Below are 23,127 nucleotides of genomic sequence, written 5' to 3'. Positions count from 1 at the left end.
TCGGTACAGCTATATGCTGCGATGCGAGTCTTGGAAAGAGACTGGGTTGAAGTCCCCCCTGATATGGCCGACGTGCGCGGTTTTAGGATGGAGACGCCACGTTGGAAAGGCGGGGGGTGCTAACGGTTGACATGTAATGTCGGTGGTGGTCCTCATTGAGGGCTGCTGGGACGCAAGCACGGGATGCCTTGGAGATGCGGTTCGCGCGTGCGGCCACCATTTATGGATAGGAGCAGGCAGATTTATTTTGGTTGTGTCATGTAAATTATATATATATATATTTAAAAATGTAGATACTGGAGCAGCCCTGAAGTGCGACTTCTTTGCCCAGTACATGGGTCGGCCCTGAAGTACGACTTCTCGACCCGGGACGTAGACAGACGTCCGGATAAGTGTGTGTAGAGGGATGCTCGACATGTTGGTCTTCGTCTTCTCTCCACCTGACGGATGGGAGGCTGGCAGAGTGGTGTGGATCCCTGCCATCCATGCGGTGGTTGTGTGATTTCGGTTCGATTACCGGTGTTGGTTGTGCATCCAACGCGTCGGAATCTGTATATTTGTTGTTAATTCCCCGTTTTCTATGCGGATCCTGAGGAGAGCTAGGTGTGCCGCGGGTCGTTTGTTCGCGTGTTATTGCTTCACCTTTTTGTTGATTGATGCTTGTATATAGTGTAGAGTTGTACAGGTTGGTTATGGTTTTTATGGTTGCTTTCTTGTTCTCTTTTCTTTTCCTGTTGAGGCTCGCATATTTTTTTTTCTCTCTCTCTCCCTTTCGTTAAATTAAACTTTCTAATTATTGACAGCCGGGACGGCTGGAGGCTACGTAGAGGGGGGTAATGTAGTGACATAAGAAGGGAGGGGCTGCTGGGGGCTCTGGGATCCCAGGCGAGTCCAGACGCTTAAGCCTCTGGGCGCCAGGCGCTGGGTTCCCAGGGGGTCCAGACGCTTAAGCCTCTGGGCGCCAGGCGTTGAGTTCCCAGGCGCTTAATCCCCTGGGCGCCGCCAACGGGGGGGGGGGGGGGGGCTGTGTGTGCTCTGTGGGATGTCTGGTGGCGCACACGGCCCCACCCCTCGTTGGACCAGGCATAAAAGGAGAGCTCCCTGGACGATCGGGGCCCAGTTGTAACTCAAGACCCAAGACCCACGACCAGCCATCTGAAGACCCTGGGATGCTGTGAGAGCCAGCGCTGGGACTCTGGAACTCCCGACACTACGACCTTGTGAGGGCGAGTCCAGAGCGTAGCCAGAGTAGAGTATCTAGGCTGTGTACCTAGGCTGTAACAGAGTATCAGGACTGTTGGAGTGTTGTATTGTAATAAAGAAGTTACATCTACAAGTGTCTCCGGAACCCGTTACACAAGGATTCATCTTCTTGGTTCTTTCGGTAAAGTCACGTAGAAGGGAAGTAATAAAAAAAAAACATTCTAAAATACAATTCTCACTACGTTTCGGCTACAAAGCAAGCAGCCGTCTTCAGGTGAAGAATGAAACACTGCCAAGCTTGTAGCGTATATATAAGCTGGGTTGGAGGTGGAAGAAGAGCGCCTTGACAAAAGAATTTGCATATCAAGAGGAATTTAGCATATTTATGGGAAATGTGTAGGAGGTGGGCGGGGGGGTTTCAAAGTCATATTATGGCCATGCATTATATAGGATTAGCAGCATCAAAGGGAGGGGGTAGGGGGTAGCATTAACAAAGGGAGGAAATGTTAAAAGTATGTAGAAGCAATGAAACATGTCAATAGGAGAGCGGTGGAAGGAGACCCGCAGCGGAGCAAATAATGTATTCCCTGTGGAGAACACAAGATACACAGTCAATGCCAGTGAGTGGACTGCGGTCTGAACGTCACCGTAAACGTGAACAACAATCAGTTAAGATCCGAAATGGTTTATTACGTCCTTCCAATGATTGCTGAGCCAGAATCAATCTTCTCGGTTGAAATTGTCTCTGTGTTTGTATATGTGGATCGCCTCATGAACGAATCTCTCATGGTAGCCAGATGGCTTGCAAAGAACCTCTGTCTTGGAGAAGTCAATGTCATGTGAGCCCACTGAATTGTAACAGTGATCTGCCACGGCTGAGGTGTTTGTCCTACCGTGTTTCAGGTCTGTTTATGTTCACGGATGCGGTCCGAGACATGTCGTTTGGTTTCTCCAATGTAATTGCTACCACAGAGGAAACTGTTAATGGAAGTGGGCTTTTGCGGGATGTCAACGTCAGGTAGTGTGACCAGTGGACAAGACTGGCGGAGGAATGGCTCAAAAGGAGTGAAGGTGTTCAAGTGCACAACGATCATGAAGATAGTGATTTAAATCAGTTTATTAGTGTGCGTTAAAGAGTTAAACTGCATTGTCACATCGAGAGACTGTTAGAGATTGTAATAAGCAGTGGGAGGCATCATCTCACAATGCGTGAGATGATTATAATGATGAGCGTCGATGTTAAACAATAACAATTACAAATCACCGGACATCATAATTGAACGTTGCTCGACACCAATATATCAGAATCAGAATCTTTATTTCGACTGGAGGAATCTGAATACGCGAAAACGGGACCGAATTTGCATTGCAGTCATAGAATAGGTAAGGTTAAGAGATTCAGGATGTTTAATCCTCATTATTGGAGATTTAGAATATTAACCCCAGAGGAGCACGTTTTTAAAATAATAACAAAACATAAACAATCTAAATGTAAGCCAGATGAGCGTGCTTCCTATTATATGCTCATTCACTGCCTTTTAATATGAATGATCCCCTTTTCACCACATGTTTTACACCACAAGTTCAAATTAAGTCTCGACTATATAAAATGATTATTCATCAGGGCGCTGTAAATCACAATTAACCATGAATGATCTTAACCAATTCCCCAATTCCCCTAGGACAAAAATATTTAGTAAACAAACAAACCATATTAATAGTTTATCAAAGAGAACATCAGTGTTGAATTGCAGATCTGGCCAAAATGACTGAATATGAAGTATAGGTCTGGTGTAAATGTTGTATTCTACATATTTCCGCTCTACAAGCACTGGTATTAACTTCTGAATATGGTCAATGGGATATATGTCTAAATAATAGGGATACGGGATGACGATTTCCATATTGTGGGTGCTTAAAGGTCCTAGATTTGCAAAAGAGCATACACCAATTATTACGGTAATCACTAAAATTGCATAGTTTTGAATAACGTCACAGAATAGTTTACATCCACTGTATTTCGGACTGTATATTTGTATAAGACACCGTATAAGACACCTGCAAAATTTTGACAGAGCTGCATTATGCCACTCAGCCTTGTCAGGATGGATGTAAAGTTTTAGGCCTGGTAACAGGATAGATTTTGTATTCTATAAGTGGGAAAAAGTGTACATATTGGTTCTTATTTTCAGCTATGTGGCTAATGTTGAATTATAGACCTAGATTACAAATTTCAACAGTTGTATGTATGTTGAACGTCTTTTGCATCGTACATAGCCACTCGTGCGAATCGGAGGTACGGGCAAAGACAAAAAGCTAAATACAAAAAGCAGTTATAAAGAAATTCGTTTTTAATCTAGATTTAAAAGTGCATAGCTTCAGTGGCTTCCTAATTTTGAAAGGAAGAGCATTCCACACGGCCGCAGAAGCACATCTGAAAGCGCACGATGCAGTGACCATTTTTGTTCGATGGCTCGACAAAATTCGTTGTGAGGATGAGAGTTCGCGTAATAATTGTTGCTCATTGACGATATCAGCAAGGTAGTGTGGCTCATTTGAGGCAAGCACGTTGTATGTAATGAGTGTGACCTGATAATGTATTCGTTGGACGGACATTGTCAAATATTGCAGTTCCCTTCACAACACATGCGAAAGAGTTTTGTACACGCTGCAGCCTCGCAATGTTTTGTGGCAGACATCCAGTAGCGATATATAATAATCAAATCTCGCCGACACTACCGGTAGTGTTAGTGTTTGCTGAGCATTGGGTCTGGTCTATTTGGCAGATGTTGTCTCATAGTTATGCGCAATAGGGTGTACGTTGCATTTTAGGTGTGGGCTGGAGAGTGAATATTGAGTTGTTTTTAGGGTTGATGTTTATTGTGTTTTGGGTGTCTGTTGCATTGCATTTTTGGGATATAGCATGCTTTCAGAATTGTAGGTTTGATCTACATGCTAGATGTTAAATATATGTTAAATATAACATGTAGCATGTTGATCATTTCTGCACCTCTGACGAGCATAGTTGGCTAGGTATGGTGCGAAATAAGTTCACCATCCACACATGGAATCTGCCGATACAGTAGTTGTTAAATTCTAGGTCTTGGCTACAGGATAGATGGTGTGTTCCACATCTTGTATATTAGATGACTTTTTCATTCTAAGTCCGTGACATATGCCATATATTAACTAGTAGGTCTATACTATAGGGTCTAAGTTGTCTTGTATGTCTGAATATTATGCTAAATGGTGAATTGTATCTTTGGGCTATAAGATCGATTATCATGTTTAGGTCTAAATTATAGGGCGAGTGTTTTATAAGTCTGGGTTCACATGATGGCACTTCGACAGACTAAATGGCATTTTGTTTTATGAAACGGAGGAACTTCCAAACTCTGGCGAAGACATCTGGCTTGGTGTCACACTTTCCCCAGCTGGACAATCCCGTAAGATACCACCTGCGGTCCACGTCTCTGCACAACAAAGGTGCCCCGTCATGTTCCTGGAATGACACAATGATACGTATTATGGACAAACACCCCCTCGCGAAATCTAAACTCCTGTTCTTGGTTCTTTCGGTAAAGTCAGGTAGAATGAAAACAATAAAAATAATCAAATAAAACATAATAAAATAATTCTCACGACGTTTCGGCTACAATGCAAGCAGCCGTCTTCACCTGAAGACGGCTGCTTACGTTGTCACCTGAAGACGGCTGCTTGCGTTGTCGCCGAAACGTCGTGAGAATTATATTATGTTTTATTTCATTATTTTTTTTGTTTCCATTCTCTGTGACTTTACCGAAAGAACCAAGAAGATGAATCCCTGCAGTCACGAAAGCTTTAAATCAAAATCTAAACTCCTGGTCGAGCAATTTCTGTTTGTGAGCACCTACTTTATTTTATTTTTAATTTTACCAGGTAAGGCCCACTGAGCTATATAGCTCTTTTTCAGAAGCGACCTGGCTATCACAAATAATAGCTCAACGTAGTGGCTTATCACGTGGAAATATATATTTTAGCCAAATACTCTAAACGCACGTTCATTCTAAACATGGAAGGAAGAACCCAGAGAAAAATGACATGTGCACAGGCAGAACATACACACTCCAAATATACAGCACGCGTCAGGGTCGGGATTGAACCCACAATCTCCTATATACTAGGCGTGCTGCTAACATTTCGCGACCGTGGCGAGATATTTGTTTGGAATGGCACACCGGGGTCATATGGTCAGAGCTACACCTGGTCCACTTTGTTTCCCCATAGTTGATATTGACACCCAATCAGTACTCATTTAAGGCTTATTTTACCAAGGGGAGGACCGGAATTGATTCTCATTTAACTAACTTGTCTCTAACATTGACCATCATTAGGAATTTATCTCGGGTGCCAGGTTCACAATTCAGTGTTCTAAACTCTGAAGCAATGCTACCTGCTATCGTTCTTTAATCTCAATAACAATAGCCACCATTTGTGATTAAGTGATGGTTACATCACCACAATCACTCCTTCTCAGTTCCTAGTGTCATTACCTACTCGGGCATAAAAGTCAAACAATTAGATGAGTCGTAGAAGGTAACTGACATTGGAGCCTTGCCTGCATCCCTCCTGAGACGTCCATTATCTGTGGAGGCATAGGCTACCACCACCATTCCCAGCCTCCTAAAATTAGAAAGGTGAGCCCACAATAGCCTCGACCTCACTGTTTCCCACACCTCATTGCATTTTCTTTTTATTCAGGAGAAGAATCACTCAGAATCAGAACATTTATTTCGATGAGCTATAATGCTCCTTTTTCACGGATGTCCAGTTGTTTCATAGATGTCCAGTAGACGTTCTGGTATCTTATGTCGACAATCGTCCACCTCTCGTGGTGACGGAAGTTTGTAACAGTCCACCGGATCGCCTGTATTTTACAGATGTCCACGTGATATTCATCCATCTCCCAGCAGAATACTGGCAGCCTCCGTGCAGCAGTTGTTGCTGCTAATTTCTGGCGGATCCCCAAGAGCGATTTCAGTGCCCAGGCTCTGCCACATGCGGTTTGAAATACGCTTACTTTCAAATTTTATATAGGGTGCTTGTGAAACTGAATTTAATGTGCAGTCAGTACCGGTGACATGCATGCATGCGCCATCCCCTTAAGCCATTCTGGTGCATGTGAGCATGTCATGATGTTAACCAATCGACTAGCATCAGCCTTTCTCAGTGTCATAGTCTGATAACACGAGGATGCAGGTGGGTTTATCTTAGCCAGACTTTTAACTCAACAACACTCAAAACTGCAACGACCAACAAACTTAAACGGCTCTATATAAAGAACGAAACAGGAAGACTTCTCCAACAATCTGGCTGTCGCCTGATGAAGCTAGTTGTAATTACTGGTGGAACGTCGTACTCAGTTTGTAAATGTTGTGGCTTGGCTCTCCAACACACCGGTGTGCTGTACTAGTGACGAATTGGCACGTTCTGTTTACGTGACAACCCTGACTGGTTGGCTGTGTCGGGTGGTGGCGGGTTTTAACGACACATCTATAAAGTTACTAGATCTAACCCAAAAAACCTCTATTATGGATTAAACAAACACACCTACCAAAAGCACGCATTCACATTACACCGAAATTAATGTACTCACCCTGCATATGTCGATTCTAGTGCACAACATTCGACTGGTCATCGCTTTGCCATAGACATCAGGGGAACTGCATAGTTGTTGATCCCAAAAGAATCTGAGCATTCCCGTCAGACTACCTGACCATGGAAAAAATGTTTGGAGGAAAAAAAAAACAGCATGAGAGGTCCGCACGGATTGGGTTTGCTATTCAAGACACAGTCACATGTATATATGTATACATTTCACATTTATAGAGACATGTTTCAATGAAACTTTAAGTATTAATATGATAGCGTTTTGAGTAGCAGATTTGTGCCAAAAAGGCGCCACATATGTAAAAAAAAATTACTTAACTTGACCTATGCCTATGCATTCAATTATGTTGCGAGCAAAATTTATGATATGATTAAATGACCAAGGCAATGTCCTGACAAACTCAGATCATTATTAGTTTCAGGATGCAATCAGATTCCTTTGATAGTACCAGTTCATAGATTTGTTACAACTCTCGAGTGAAAAGATAAAAAAACAACAACTAAAATGTACATTTGATTTTGTCAATGCAAATGTGGATGCAGCTTATACATATACAGATTGCACGACGAACAACTACAATTATAGCACACACCTCCTATTGCCAAGGTTAAATTAACCCATCATACAACAATGCGAAACAAAAATACAGACATCGCGTAATAAACTTGAGCCACTACGAACAATTAAACTACCGATGTACGTAACATTATTTCTAAACCCAACGTTACAAGTAATTCATCAGTGGCTAGGATTCTTTGACAGCTGAACTTTTAGCAAGATTAACCTTCATTGCGTATTATAATATCTGCATTACTTCGAATACGTTCGATCTTGACGGGAAACTACAATTACTTCATCAGCAGCTGTAGGCATCCCTTGGCTTAGATGTTCAAACAGAACTAAACTATTAAACACGAAAACTGGACCTCCTACTGAGTGAAGAAGCTTAATATACGTTGAAATTAAACAATTAAATACCTTGACGATCCCTCAAAACTGGCAAAAGCCTCCCTCATTCACGTTACCAAAACCTACAGACTCAGGTCACAATTTTTCAAACTCAATGAATAAATGTATCTTATATTATCATACATTTATATAACGTCTTAACCAATGCGCTGTACATGTGTGGTGGTCAAGGTTGACACAGGTTACACAACCTAGGGGAGGGGTACGTACCGGTCTGGACTGGTCCGGACCGGTCGGGCAAAGAGGCGGTTGGAACCGCTCTGAGGGGAGGGGGCTGGCGAGAGCCGGGGCCCCGAGACAGCCCCGCCCCTCAGAGAGGGGATATATAAGACGGCTCCCGGAGAGCTGGAGTCAGTCCATCTCATCTGAAGCTGAAGGAAGGTGCCGCCGGAGATCCTGGACCCCAAGCCCCGAGGATGCCGCCGAGCCGGGACTGAGTGGGCTGCGGGTGGGGCGTTAAGCTTCCCTAGGCTAAGGAGCCGTAGGGTAGGGAAGGAGAGTAGTTAGAATAGATCGGAGGCTGTACCTCCCTAGGTTGTGTGGTTAGGCTATTCCCCAGTGCGTCAGAATGTCTAGCTGTTATTGAATAAAGAGCGTGTGGCCTCTAAAAAAGTCTCCGTCTCCTTCAAGATACTACACATGTATGAAATGAGGTGGTGGTGACGATGCATGGAATAAACGACGATGGAAAAGAGACGAGTGGATTGATGGTGGGGGGTGATTATGTGGACTTGGGGGACAGGGAAGGCGGCGTTAGATCTCGTGGGAGGATAATAACGGGACAAGAGAGGGTGGGCAAGAGAGAACGAGTGGCGTTTAAGAGAAGAGCAGAAGTTAGCGAGAGAGGGTGATTGTTTGACGTGCAAGGGCAGTTGATTCCAGTGAAGAGAGGCTAGGAGAGAGAACGAGCGAAACCGAGACTGTGCACACGGAGGCAGAGGAACAGAAAGAGACAGCAAAGATTTGGAACGCAGAGTTCAAGTTCATTTATTAGGTATAGTTCTGTGAGCCATTCGGCCCTTGATTCGGGTGCAACCGCAACAAACAAAAAACAAACATGAACAAGAAAACATCTTAAAGTGAATATGTGATTAAGTGCAAACAGAACATCCAAAAAAAGATAGTAAAATATTGCAGAAACAACACCGTACACCAACGCTGTGTGCAAAAATCCCAGTGGGATGCAAGTCAAACAACAACACAACTTAAATTAAGGCCATCAGTCTTACTCCGTAATACAACAAACAAACATGGCCAAACCAAAAAACTTGTCGAAATCACCAAAATAAAGCCATGAAAGCAATGAAACAGTGATCATAGGAACTGTGACGGAATTTTCACAATAAACGACTTAAACAACATGTACTACCAAAACCCTGCAGCCATAGCTGGCTGCATGAGTCACTCCACAACAGCAGGAGCATCAGTCGGAGTATCATAATTTTTCAATGCACCTTTAAGATCAGCACACTAAATCAAAACACAGGCCATACTTTGCAGCGATCATCCGGAGCGAAACATTTTATTTTAGGCCATTGAATAGCACTGGCAGCGAAGGGGTGTACAACTCCACTAGAGCAGTTTTGATTGAAGATCTCATAGGTAGTGACTCAAGTTGCAATTTATTGGCAATAGCATTCCAGACCCTGGGGGCATCAATAGCAAAGGCCCTTCCCCCAGTATATGTGTAGGACTCGTACTCCGGATGTCTTTCCGTTCCATTTATTCACACTTAGAGTTCACCTCCTCATCGTCACCGCTCCGTGTCTCTCCGTTCGCTCCGTTCCACCGTCCGTCCTTAACGACACTGCCTGTCTCTCCGTTCCCTCGCTCCGCTCCGCGATTCCCCTCCGCTCTCTCTCCGTCTCTCCCAAGGTCCGTATACTCTGCTGCTACCCTACCCTAGACCCTACAGATGCATGGCTACCACTGTTACCGCACACCATGTTCCCTCTATTTATTGCTACCCTACTCTCTGTCCTCTCTATCACTGTTACCGTACTCTCTGCTCTCTCTATCACTGACTCTTTGCTCTCTCTATCACTGTTACCGTACTCACTGCTCTCTCTATCACTGTTACCGTACTCTCTGCTCTTCTCTTCACAGTTACCGTACTCTCTGCTCTCTCTATCACTGTTACCCTTATCGTATCTCCCTACTTACTGCTGCTCCTCTCTTCCCTGGGCACCATCACTCCAGCTCCCCATCGCTCCAGCTCCCACCGAGACTCCGACCAAGACTCCCATCTCTACATTACGCTATCCTTTTTATATCCACACCAATCAGTCCCTATTAATTATCTCACCCCCCGCTTTACCCCTCGCCCCCAGGCCCCCAGCCTCACGTGGCCTTGTTATTCTCGCCTGAGCGACGCCAGTCATTAAGCACTCACCCTCTTAACCAATCACCGGGCTGTACCCCGGTTACCCTTAACACCTGTTATACCTCTTAACGGCGTCTCCCTCACGCCTCAACAACAACATCGTCCTCAAATACCCCCCCCCCCCCCCCCCCCCCGCTGTATACTTCTCTCTTGCATAGCAACAGTGCAAGAGAACGCGTGGCGCGCCATATTTCAAGTCCTACATATGTACGGCATTAGGGAATATGAAGCTGGTAAATGAGCATAGACCTTAGGTCAAATTTGTTCTTTGAAACAAAGAGCGGGCAGGAACGTAAAGTGAGATGAGAGAAGAGAGGTAAGGAGGAGCCATGCAGTGGACAGATGTATGAGCTAAGGTAAAGAATGTTTTCGTAAATGTTTTTGGTTTTAACAACAACTACGATATGTTTCGGATAAACCAACACTCTCACATACCGACTCTCATCTCCACAATCGTCACCTGTAACGGACAAAGTCCGTGAGTAGGCCCCTCTGATGCTCAGCACATTTAGCGACAATAGGTCCTCGCGCCAAAACCATTACATACTTTACCAAGCTGGCTCCGTATCTCCATTCTTACGAGAAGATAGGGTCTCCCCATTACAAAATAAACGGCGATTTTCCTTAAGTGGTGCTCAGAGGGAACAATACATTACAACTTGAATGTAAACTATAATGATTTTATGAGCAGACAATTGTAGACAAGACTCCCTTGTCTTTATGTTGACAACAATGCATTTGACAAGGACTCTGCAGTAACAATTATTTTCAAAAAACCTTACCCAGAAGAAAGAGGCGACCCTAGAAGAGATTGAAATATCAGTGATTGAGATCAAATCAGTTCAGGCTTTGGGAATGCGTGGCATTACTACTAAGACGCACAATGAGTTGGGGTCACAGCATATTGAAGGAATTACAAAAAGATCATCAAAGCCATTTCTTAAACGGTAGTTGTCAAATACTGGGATATACCAATTATCGTACCATTACATACTCTGAGCGGATAATAGGCTTTTGCGACCAATATGATTCATAATACTGTAAAGGTTTTGTGGGTTTACTCTCCAACACGTTTTGTTCACGTGATAAACCTTAATTGGCTGTGCTGGGTGACAAATCTTAACGACACATTTCTATTTACGCAATCAAACCCCCAAAAATATTTGTTATGGAAAGGCGGATAGATAGGATTGTAGTAACTCTAGGAGGATAATCTTGATTTGAAGCTTTCATGACTGCAGGAATCCATACTATCTGGATATTTCGGTAATGACACGTAGATAGAAACAAGTAAACCCGTAAAAACTAAGTTTTTCACTCTAAATCCTATATATGCGTGGCGGCTAGAGTTCTCTCGTCCTCTGGCTTGAGATGGCTGCAATCTATGGGTCAGATGATTGTCTGCCAGTATTAAGCAATTGGTAATTAAATATTTAATTTGTTTTCCCTAAACAGTGTAAAATTTTGGAAAAAAAAATTCACGAAAATTAATTGTCACACACAACGAGTCTGTGTGGAAAATGTCAGCTCGATTGGATCACGGGAAGTGGGTGAAAAAACGAGCGAAAGATTTGCACGGTCCTAAGCAAGCAAGCGAACTTAATATAAAGGATTTAAAATATATTCGCCTGTGGAGGACGCGGGGATCGATCCCGCGACCTTTGGCATGAGAAGCGAGGGCGCTACCAACTGCGCTACTCCACCACGGCCTGTGGAGGGGTTACGGGGGGGAGGGGAGAGGGGGGAGGGCTTGTGCAGGATGGGTGGGGGCTGGAGAAATTAGCATTTCAATGAGATTTAAAACTTGAGTCTTGAATTAGTAAACGCGTATTTTTATAAAACAGCATGGGTGGGTGAGTGAAAATCACAGCAGTTAAAACTTGACATGGTTTATAACGTCCTTCCAATGATTGCTCAATCTGAATCCATCTTCTCAATTAAAGTTTTGTCTGTGTTTGTATATCTGGGTGGCTTCATGAGCACCTTGGTCTCGGAAAAAGCAATGTCATGTGTGCCCAAAGCGTTGAAACAATGATCCGCCACACCACAGCAGTTACATTGGTGAAACGAAGCGACATGTCTCAGACTGGGTTCGCGAACACAAAGCAGATTTGAAACACGGTAGAACCAACACCTCGGCGCTGGCGGATCATTGTTTCAACGCTGACATTGCAAACTCTCGGGCTACCATCAGAAATTTGTTCATGAAGCCATCCAGATAAGGGATGGGCTGTAGTGATGACATCATCACTTGCTGTCCTTGCCCCCCACCTCCGATACCCATGGTTGGCTATCAACGGTGTGAAAGAAGTTCGTCATACATCACGGTGCAATAGCTAAGAGAGAGAGAGGAGTTGGGAGTATGGGGTGGGTCTTTGGATTTCCTTTGTAGACTTAAATCAAGTGTGCGACTCTGTGACGGATCTGTGGGAACTGTAATACTGTCATTGAGCATTTTGGGAACTGCTGCACATACACATGCGTCAAAATATACACTGCATCCATTTGTCAAATTCTCTTCCTCTTACCTTCCTTTGCCCCTCCACGACTTCCCGTCCCTCCCATACTCTTTCGTCATCCCCAAAGTACTTTCAATGGCTGTCACTCATTCCTCAACCCTACATCTTTACTTTCTGTCATCTTTTTTATGCTACGTCAAGTGCCTTGGGTGACGGCGCTCTATTAAAATATAAATTATGTTCGATTATGAAAGACGATACCTCCAATGTTGTAGACGATGCTGCAGGATTTCCCCATTGCGTAGTTCTGCTGGTATGATTCAGGGAGGCAGGCTGGCTGTAAAATGCTTGAGAATGTCAACGTTGCATTGAGCTCCACCAGGGCAACGTCATAGTCAAGAGTGGAATCATTGAACTTGCTGTGCTGAAGAATTCTTGAAACGTTCATGTTTCGGCGATCAGTCAGTTGTACGAGCCAATGGCTTGGGTCTGAGCTGCAAAAAATGTTCACAAAAAAAACGCATGGGTGCAGCGTCCTTTTCAAAGTCTAACATTGTGTCGATTAAACTTTCGAATTCTATCAAATAACAAAGAAAAATGCATCACTGAAATATAAATATATTTATATATCCCTGTTCATGTATGTGTAAGGAAGTTAGACATCCTTGGATGGCGTCTTTGTAGGACATGGGGGATGACATGGATATCATAGCTGCACACGGATAGCTATGACGTAGCTTGCTAGATGTTTATTGGTTGGAAAGTCTAAGAAAGAAGGCAGGTATATTCGAATGAGACGAAGGGTTCGTTGAGTCGGTTATAAGGGGAGCAGAGGGATTGATTAGAAGGAAGGGATGGGTGGAGATCGGAGAGTGGGGAAGAGGATAAAAGGAAGGGGTGAGGGGGGAATGGGGGTGCTCAAGAGAAGGAAAGCAAGGGACTTGTTTTGGCTGGTGGTGGGTACTGGACGTTGTTGCTGAGGACAATAAACATTATCCAAGAAATGGCCACATTTGGAGTCCTCCATTACACGTGTAACTGTACACCCCTTTGGGTACTGCTAACGCATGCCTGGAATACAACACTGTGGAGGTTGCTGGATAACACAAATGTTGCTCAACTATCTGCCCGTGGGTTTTGAGGTGCCCTGGCTTGCCAGGACGGGTGGCACATTGCACTCGTCACACGAATGAACCACAATACCTTGCTGATCTCGTCAAGGAGATCACACCATCATCACCCAAACTTGCAGTGGCTTTTGGTTAGCTATCGAACAAAAGGCGATCACCACATCGCGTACTTTCAGATGCGCTTCTGCGGCTGTCTGGAACCATCTTTCTTCTGATATTAGGAAGCCACTGCTGCTATGCACTTTTAAATATAGATTTAAAACTAATTTTTTTGAACTGATTTTTGTTTTTTGTTGTTTGGCCTTCCGCCACACCTCTAATTGGCATGGTTTGCTATGTACGGTGCAAAAGCAGTTCAACATAAATAACTCAAAATGTGGGCTCATCTCCATCTGCACAATCTGTATTTGGATAGAGTGTTTTCAGGGGGTAGATGGGATAGACTTAAGGAACGAAACAGGAGGTATTTCTCCACAGATCTGTCTGCTGCCTGATGAAGCTCGTTGTAATCAATGGCGAAACGTCGTACTCAGATTGCAAATGTTGCAGCTATGCTCTCCAACACACCGCTGTTCTGTACTAGTAATGAATGGGCATGTTCTGTTTACGTGACAAACTTTACTAATTGGCTGTGTTAGGTGATGGAAGGTTTAACGACACATTTATATATTTATGTGATTTAACCCTTAAAACTTGTATTATGGAAGATATTGGTCGCAAAAGCCTAAGTGTTAAACTGACGTTGATAACAGCATAGCTTGGACAATTGTTGGCGCCGGCTAGCCAAGGTGGCAAGATGTTAACTACCTCACCTGATATACAGGAAGTCGTGGGTTCGAACCTGACCCTGACGCCTGCATATGTAGAGTTTGCATGTTATCCCCGTGGCCATTGTTGATTTTTATCTGGGTCCTCTGGTTTATCCCTGCACATTTGGAAACAAGCGTTTAGAGTATTTGGCTGCTGTAAATATGTACGTGATAAGCTACTCTGTTGAGCTATCATTTGTGGCCAGGTCGCTTATAAATAAGAGCAATATATCTCAATGAGCCATACCTGCTGAAAATAAAAATACTTCAATAGTTAGTACCTGGCTATCCTTCCACTGTTTCGTGGTTCTTTGTATTCTAGAGTGATTAAATGCTGTGAGCATTATAAGTATAAATATTTACATCATGGAACCTCTTTTGCCAGTAACAAAATATGCGAATAGATGTTTCCCCTTTAATCTGGCAACAAAACAGGTGTTAAGTTGTTAAAACACCAAACTGAAACCTTTTACAAGGAATCATGTCTGCATTAACCACAATACCTGTGGTCAAAATGAAAACAAAAAGCATACTCTGATAATAAAAACATACTCTGATAATATTATGCTCTTTGGTTATTTCGGTAAAGTCACGTAGGTTGACAAAATAATACATCATGACGTTTCGATCAAAACTCAAGCGACAGTCTTCAGGTGAGAGAGAGATGGGAGGGGCGGCGGCCCCTCCCCTCTCCCTCCCCTCTCCCGGGTCTGTGCAGTGCCATCTCGGGGCACATCTCCCGCTCGTTCGATGCGGCGGCCCCCCCTCCTCCCCCTCCCCGCCCGGGTCTATATAATGCCGTGTCTCGCAGCTGGCTTTCTCTCTCACCTGAAGACGGCCGCTTGCGTTGCGATCGAAAAGTCGTAATCTATTATTTTGTCTACCTACGTTACTTTACCAAACTAACTAAAGAGTATTGATTCCTGCAGTCACGAATTCTTCAATTCAAGATCAGATAATATTGCATTGTCTTTGCATTTTGACCACAATTATTGTGGTTAATGTAGACATGATTCCTTGTAAAAGGTTTCAGTTTGGTGTTTTAACAATTTAACACCTGTTTCCTTGCCAGGTAAAAGGGGAAAACCTATTCTCAGTATAAATATTATTACTCTGCTAGATGAAGACCTACCCATGCCGTGCCATCGGGGTTATTTAACCATACTTCACCATGGTAGTCAGTGCGGTTTGATGAGGATGAGTAGCATAGACACGGATGGATAGAAATGGAGTACATCAAAACAATTCCCCTGCCCCCTGCTGCCCACCGCGTTACCCTGAGCCTTTAACAACCTGATTGTCTCACAATCAAATAAAAACCAACATGCCCTTCCGAAATAGGGCGAGATGCAGTGTATTCCTAATAATTTTTTACCACAGCCGGTAATTATAGAATAAGATTTAAAGATGCATTTGTTCTTGCCGGAACTATTTGCAATATTGTACAAGTCGTGTGATGTGGTTCTTACGTGTTGCTGAAGCAGTGTGCCACAGTCACGAGCCACTTGTTGTTGATAATGGTTGCATAGCAGCTCGAAGAGTGGTTGGAAATCAGCTGCACGACCCACGGATTTGAATGTCCGAGCCACTCATCCCCACAGGCTGTGATTTTTTTTGTGAAAGAATAGCAATATCACAACATTTTATTTCATATTATAATAGCTTACGAGTTTTACCTTGAAAATATGTTGCCAAAAAGTAGCTTTTAGCACTCCTTTCCATTGTGGAATTTTGAATGGCCACACGTTGTAGCTTTATAAGCCAGTGGTTAGAGAAAAAGCTGGTCAGTATGCAGTTAGACATGCAACGATGAGTCAAATAATCTGTTAAGATCGATAACCAGATGTTCCAAGTTGTGGGTTCGGAGTTTGCGTGTCTCTCTCCTTGTGGTCGAGTGGATTATTATCTGGGTCCTCTGGTTTTTCCCTCCACATTTAGAATCAACATACGCTTCGATTATTTTCCTGCAATGTAGTCCCACATGTTGATAAGCCACTTTGTTGAGCTATCATTTTTGGTAACAAAAATTTACTTAAGTACATCCCATATAGCTCAGCGCTAGAACGAGCCAGCTTTAAAATAAGGAGGTTATTTATAAAAAGCGAGTTATTGGAAGAGGAATCAAACCAGATATTAAGCCTTACTTAACACAGCCAGGATTTCGACAGCACAGACGTGCCTGCGAAAATGGTTCCAGATGACCCCCATTGACGCTACAACATAAAACCTGAGTTGCTCGAGTAAAGAGATTGCTGGAGGGGGGGGGGTGTATGGGGATTTAATTGAGATGAAAATGGAGAGATGTTGACATATTGATAATATCGCTCAAGTTGTCTACCTCTGAACAAAAAAATCAAGAACAATAATATGACGGAAAGAATTTCGCAATGTTCATGTGTGGTGTTGTCCAAGACATTTGACACAATTTCTCCTCAATTGAAATGAAACTTAAAAGGGAGAACTGACCTTTTGCAGTTCTTGTTGGAGCAATACTTGTGTATGTCACTTTAAACCCGTTCCCTGGACGAAGATAATTCAAATACATGGGTTATTATAAATACAATGTACAATGTCTTTATAAAAGAAACGGCGCTATGCCTCTCTAAATAAAATGTATGCTGACTGCTTGCGTATTTCGAGATGCAGCGGTGAACGGGACCAACCCTGCAACTTGCAGACGTCTCGAAATGGGAAAGGGTTAACCTTATACAACAATGTACTCTTATGGATAATATAACTGTGTTCTCTACATTTAGATGCATGCATTTAGATTATTTGACTACCATGAATTCCCACACGTGATAAGTCACGTCGATGAGCTACTGTATTATGTATGGCCAGGTCACCTCTTAAAAAGAGCTAATATCTGAGTACACTTTACCTTGTAAAGCAAATATTAATATGTATGTTGAACTTATTTCGCACCCTACATAGCCAACTGTGCTAAATGGAGGTGCCGAAGGAAGGACAACAAACTATCGCAGTTCTAAAATAAATGAGTTTTCAAATTGGTTTTAAAAGTGCAGAGATCCAGTGGCTTCCTAATAAAATCGTATTCATAGCTCACATCGTTATTGTGTCTGCGAACGCAAATCAACTGTTGCTTATGTGGATTTGGGAGGGAGAAATTTTGTATGGGATGGAGACTATGTGAAAGATGAAATTGGTAACAAATATGCAGGACCAAGCCCTTCAGAGAATAAATACACATAGGTAATATTGAAGCAGATATGATTTTGAATTGAAATCTACTGGGACTTCACATGAACAAAAGTAATTGACAGTTTAATGAGTTTAGTTCAATTAGTACGGTTGTCTACGTACGGTGTGCGAAATAGATTTACATACTGACACATTATGTCACTGGTTTAGAACATACCTTCGAGAGGATTCGAAGAGTAGAGCTCCAAGCTGATTCCCGGTCCCATAGATTTTATGCTGTATGGGGTTATGGACCCATTTGTTGTGCCACATAGATGGGCTAGTATGTCCACGCCAAAATTCACGTTCATCACCTCCACGCTTTGAGAGCACGGATATTCATTATTCTTTAAGCTGCACATACACAAATACACATTTCCTTAGCGAATTGAGCTTTAACATTGTCGTATTTGTAGTCAACACTTATGCAGTCAGATAGAGTGTGTCAGATTTGTGGTAACAAATTCACTTCAGAGAGATGTAAGCCTGTATAATCAGACAGGCTTGAAGCAAGATCAGCAGTTGCCCAAGAACAAGCAACGCCATCAGGAAGTCTGCAGCCATCTCTCAATGGACTCACAGATACCGAGCCAATGATATTTGTGAGTAGATTATTTATACATTGGGCAAAATAACGGAGGACAGAGGAGTGACGCTCACAACAACGAGTGGAGCGTCAGGTGTTAAAACACAGCAAACTAGAACAGTAGGGAGCACACGTGGTGCATCTGCCAGTCATCTCAGTCAGTCAACCCATGGTACCTAGGTCTGTCTCGTGACCTCCTGCCAACGAGCCTTCGAAACTGCACGTGACCTTTTAAGTACACATAGCCTGGCACTACCGCCGTGGTGATGTAACTGCCAATTTGTGATAAATCGCGGTTGTTGTTATAGCGAGAGCATATTTCAGTATGACATTGGGCTTTGATGCACTGAACCTTGCTAACCAGCACACAACCCAGCAGTCAATAACAATTTGCTTTGTGCGTGGTGGTTAATCGTCCAATTACTATCCAAGCTTGGATGATGAACCTGGAATGCTCAAGATCCAGTGCATTCCAGGTTATTTGGACATAGGCTCTTGTACACAGCGAGACTAAATATTCACCTGAACTATGATGTACTGTCTCCTATATAGGCTAGTTCACGTCCTCGGTGGTCTGATATATACAGGTCTCCCTCGCTTTATGGGAGTGCAATTTAGCAGGAGGTCGGAGATTCGATCCCGACCCTGACGCCTGCTGAATATTTGGAGTTTGCATGTCTCTCTCCCCGTGGTCGCGTGGATTTCTTCTCTGCATCCTCCGGTTTTGCTTTCACGTTTAGAAACATGGGTCTAGATTATTTACGTAATTTTTCTGCTATATATTTCCACGTGATAAACCACTTCGTTGAGCTATTATTGTGATAGCCAGGTCGCTTCTGAGAAGTTTATAGCTCAACGGGCTTTACCTGGTAAGATAAACCATAGTTTAGTTTTATTTGTATTTTGAAGTGATTTGTTTAAGTTTCCTTATACGTTGTACTCCTATCGTGTTTGCATTATTTGTTGTTGTAACGTTCTGACCTGCCCCGACTGCATATCTGTGAAAAAAGCTTTATAGCTCATCGGATTTCTCCAGTATAAATACATATCCTCTATTCTGATATGCTGTTCACCTATTTCTAGACAAAAAAATTGCGATGTGGTTTGAATTCACTTCATGTGTGGCCATACGGTCGGACGTGGGTCAACATTTTTTTGTGTACTGGATGCGCGACTCGGTAGGGAGCTGTCTCTTTGTGCCGTTTCACTCCGTGCGCCCTTTTCTTGGGATGCATCGAACTACCGCATGTTGTGAGGGAAACCCGTTATTGCTGTGCATTGTGTGACGAGCCATTTACCTGAGCCACTGGAACTTGATCTTGATGACGTGCGGATCCACGGTGTGAATGACAAAAAGATAGTCCACGGTCGTGTCGTTGGGTGCATAATCGGTCGATGATATGGTGCCACTTTCGTTGTAGAAGTGAATCGTATCTGCAACGTGAAGGAATATGACTTATTCCGATGCATATAGGTGTAACATTATAAATTGGTTTGTACATTTCCATTATATATGTGTGTCCACGCAGATACATGTACGTACCAGATAAACATGTTAATACATTAAATGTAGTGTATAGTATTAGGTATGTTATGGGCCTAAATATCTGCTCTTTGTCCTCTCAGAAACCGACTGTGGTGTGTTTTAGTTCAGAATAACCTTCTTTATGGTTTACAAGAGTGGAACATCATCCTACAATGTTCTGCCATTTTTGTCACAAACCGACGAATTTCAGCTCCAATGTCTCAAAAGTATCTGCCTCCACCTGTCGCTGGATACCTCTCAACTTCTGCAAGCGTTCGATTGTGATCTGAGTCCGTTTCAATGGTCGTGTACACCGACCCGAGCTTTAATACAGTTTCCCTTTGCTCTTTTATAGATACAGATGTAGCAATTGCCAAGGTGCTTCAACTGAATTGTCCATCAGGGACAAATTATTTGTATTATTTTGCTGCTTTAAATGTCCAAATGATGAGCCGTTTTTTTTAGCTTTTAATTATTTGTAGCCAGGTCGTTTCTGAAAAATGTCTTCAGTGGTCTTTACCTGGTAGGATGGGGATGGTTTAGTTGTATTTGTATGTTTTTTGGGTGATTTATTTACCATGCTTGTATATTGCACTACTATCGTTTTTATATATTGTTGTTGTAACGTTCTCACCCACCACTACTGGACATCTGTGAAAAACAACTTTATCGCTCATCAGATTCCTCCAGTATAAATACATATTCTAATTCTGATATAACATTACCGTGTGCTTGCAGCCTACGTGTACAAACGACATGGTATCATAAACTCCCAACATCTGTGCCCGTGACCACCAGATATCTCATCTACTATTTTACTCATTTTAACCCGAACAATTCGCAGCAGGCCAAATTTCTCAGTAAGCCATAGTTCTGAGGACCACTCCAAGAGCCTTTGAGGGCCTCATCTGTTCTGCAGACCACTAGTTGGAATAACCCTGGTGCAATAGATCAGTGTTTCAGTTCTACCGTCTGGTGATGTCAATTTCTTCTGTTGGGTGTTACAGAAAACTAGCCAATGGCCACTGCACACCTAAAGCAACGAGAGTCACGTTGTTATTCTCTCGTCATATGCCATACTTGCTTATCAACAAATCTCCACTAATCAACATTCATACTTGTGCCTTATTTTCTCCGATGAAAGCGTCACGCTTGGGTATTATTTATTGAACATACTGCAGTTTATCATACAAGTTAAGTTTACGTAATTATCACCATCTGCGGCTTTCCTTGGTGCTTAAGTTTCAACTACTGTCACAACACATGTTGTCTTGTACTTCCTGTCTTTCTCTGTAAAAGAAAATAATGAACTGGTCACGTGGATTTTTCTCTGGCTCCTCCGGTTTTCCCCTCCCCATTTAGAAATATACATTTTGAGTATTTGGCTGCTATACATTTCCACGTGATGAGCCACTTTGTTGAGCTATAATTTGTAGCCAGGTCACTTCTGAAAAACAGCTATGGAACGCTGTGGGCCTTACCTGGTAAAATACACAGTTTTAGGGGTTACTTTTAGAACTACTTTATTACGAAAAATATTCTGATAATATTTGGGTTGCTATGGAATGAGTAAGTGACTAGGCAAAGGCTGCTACAGTAAACTAAGATGAGACTTGCTACCTGCACAGTGTGGGTATGCCAACTATGGCACTTTGGGCTTTGTTGCTCACTTTCCCTTGGTTGACCTCCTTTCCCACCGGCTTCTCTCTATGACTAAACCCTTATGGGTGGCGGAGGTCAAAGGGGTCAGCCATGGGCATTGTACAGTAGCTCCTCTGAATTACCACGTTTGGCTTACATACGGTGCGAAAGAAGTTAAAAGTACATACGTGAGTAGCTGCATCGAATCATCATTACTGTCGAGACTTATTGGAGCTCTGCCAAGAGGGACCAACAGGGAAGGTGGTTGACATGGGGGCTGTTCCATGAGGGACCCCTCGTAAGGGAGCTCACTTCGGGGTTTTGCCAGGAGGGACCCAAAGAGCTAGCTCCAGAGGGAAGATGCTGCCATGCACCATCTTAGCTGCGTTTACACACTTGCCTTGTTGCAATGAATTAACGGTATCCTACAATAATTTGATCATGTACTGTAGACAAACGTTCATCTGATACACTTTACAGTCGTATTTACTAATGGAGCTCCTATACGCCCGATTAATGGTTTGCGTGTCTTGTCCCGCTGTGTGAATGTTTATGTGCCATTACCTTGCCATGGTCTTGTTGTTGTAGAGACTGTAGGAGGATGGGGACAAGATGAAGGTAAACTTAATCTGTTCTTAGAAATAACACGTCATGTGAAATGATGAACTGGGCTTTTGTCACGTATGTATAAACATATCTGACACCATCGCAATCATTGAAGATTTAGTTCATCAAGGACTGAATACTGAGGTACCCCCCCTGGTGAGACACTGCTTAACCAACACATACTTCATCTGGAATGGAATTTTCTACAAACAAACTGAGGGCACCCCAATGGGCTCCCCCCTATCTCCGGTTGTAGCCAACGTTTTCATGGAGAAATTTGAGACTGACGCCATCCAGACTGCCACTCTATGCCCGACTGTATGGAAGAGGTACGTGGATGACACTTTTGTCATCTGGCCACATGGCCGGCCTACTCTAGACCAATTTCTCGACCACATCAATTCCATACATCCAGCCATCAGATTCACCATGGAAGTCTAAAAAGATGGCAAGCTACCCTTTTTGGATGTCCTAATAAAAAAAAAGACCTGATGATTCAATGAGCCACTCTGTCTACAGGAAAGCTACCCATATGGATGCTTACCTAAAACCGGATTCCCACCACTATCCATCCCAGAAGAATCCCCTCATCAAAACTCTACACCATAGAGCGCAATGCATCTCCGACAAGGAACACATTGCCAGTGAACTCAAGCACGTACACCAAGCTCTCAGGGCTAATGGTTACTCCGACTACACAATCCGCAAAGCCATTATTCCAACCATGAAGAAAGATCCTTTTGAGGAGCCATTCAAAACCATCACCTTACCGTACATTGTGTGGGTCACAAAAAAATAAAAAGATCTCCAAAATCCTTAATAAACACAAGATCCAGGTCCGATTTGACACAGTACATAAAATCCGTGATCTGGTCCTATCTGTAAAATATGTGATTCCAGAAATACAGTACCCTGGCGTCTACAAACTAAGTTGCCTATGTAGTAGCAGTGATATTGGAGAAACC

General features: G+C 43.1%; 1 protein-coding gene across 5 annotated transcripts in view; it reads right to left on the bottom strand.

Moving 5' to 3' along the window:
• Positions 1-2,536: 2,536 nt before the first annotated feature.
• LOC133339438 (ovochymase-1-like) overlaps positions 2,537-23,127 on the bottom strand; it is a 35,729-nt gene continuing 15,138 nt past the window's right edge. For 2 of the 5 annotated variants that reach the window (XM_061547592.1, XM_061547593.1), the window contains exons 4-11: positions 22,121-22,147; positions 19,689-19,824; positions 17,983-18,158; positions 17,070-17,123; positions 16,073-16,205; positions 12,926-13,158; positions 6,839-6,954; positions 2,537-4,705 (exon numbers count right to left, since the gene is read on the bottom strand). In XM_061547592.1, the coding sequence (XP_061403576.1) occupies positions 4,556-4,705; positions 6,839-6,954; positions 12,926-13,158; positions 16,073-16,205; positions 17,070-17,123; positions 17,983-18,158; positions 19,689-19,824; positions 22,121-22,147 (1,025 nt within the window). In that variant the 3' untranslated portion in view covers positions 2,537-4,555. Of the gene's footprint in view, positions 4,706-6,838; positions 6,955-8,032; positions 8,294-12,925; positions 13,159-16,072; positions 16,206-17,069; positions 17,124-17,982; positions 18,159-19,688; positions 19,825-21,744; positions 21,774-22,120; positions 22,148-23,127 lie in introns of those variants that run through there. The other 3 variants (XR_009754739.1, XM_061547594.1, XM_061547595.1) reach the window with 3 other exon arrangements.

Source organism: Lethenteron reissneri, unplaced genomic scaffold, assembly GCF_015708825.2.
Source record: "Lethenteron reissneri isolate LAM-NWPU_2019-01 unplaced genomic scaffold, ASM1570882v1 scaffold_1864, whole genome shotgun sequence".
Taxonomy (NCBI): domain Eukaryota; kingdom Metazoa; phylum Chordata; class Hyperoartia; order Petromyzontiformes; family Petromyzontidae; genus Lethenteron; species Lethenteron reissneri.
The sequence above is the reverse complement of the archived record's forward strand: the minus strand, read 5'-3'. Positions and strand labels throughout refer to the sequence as shown.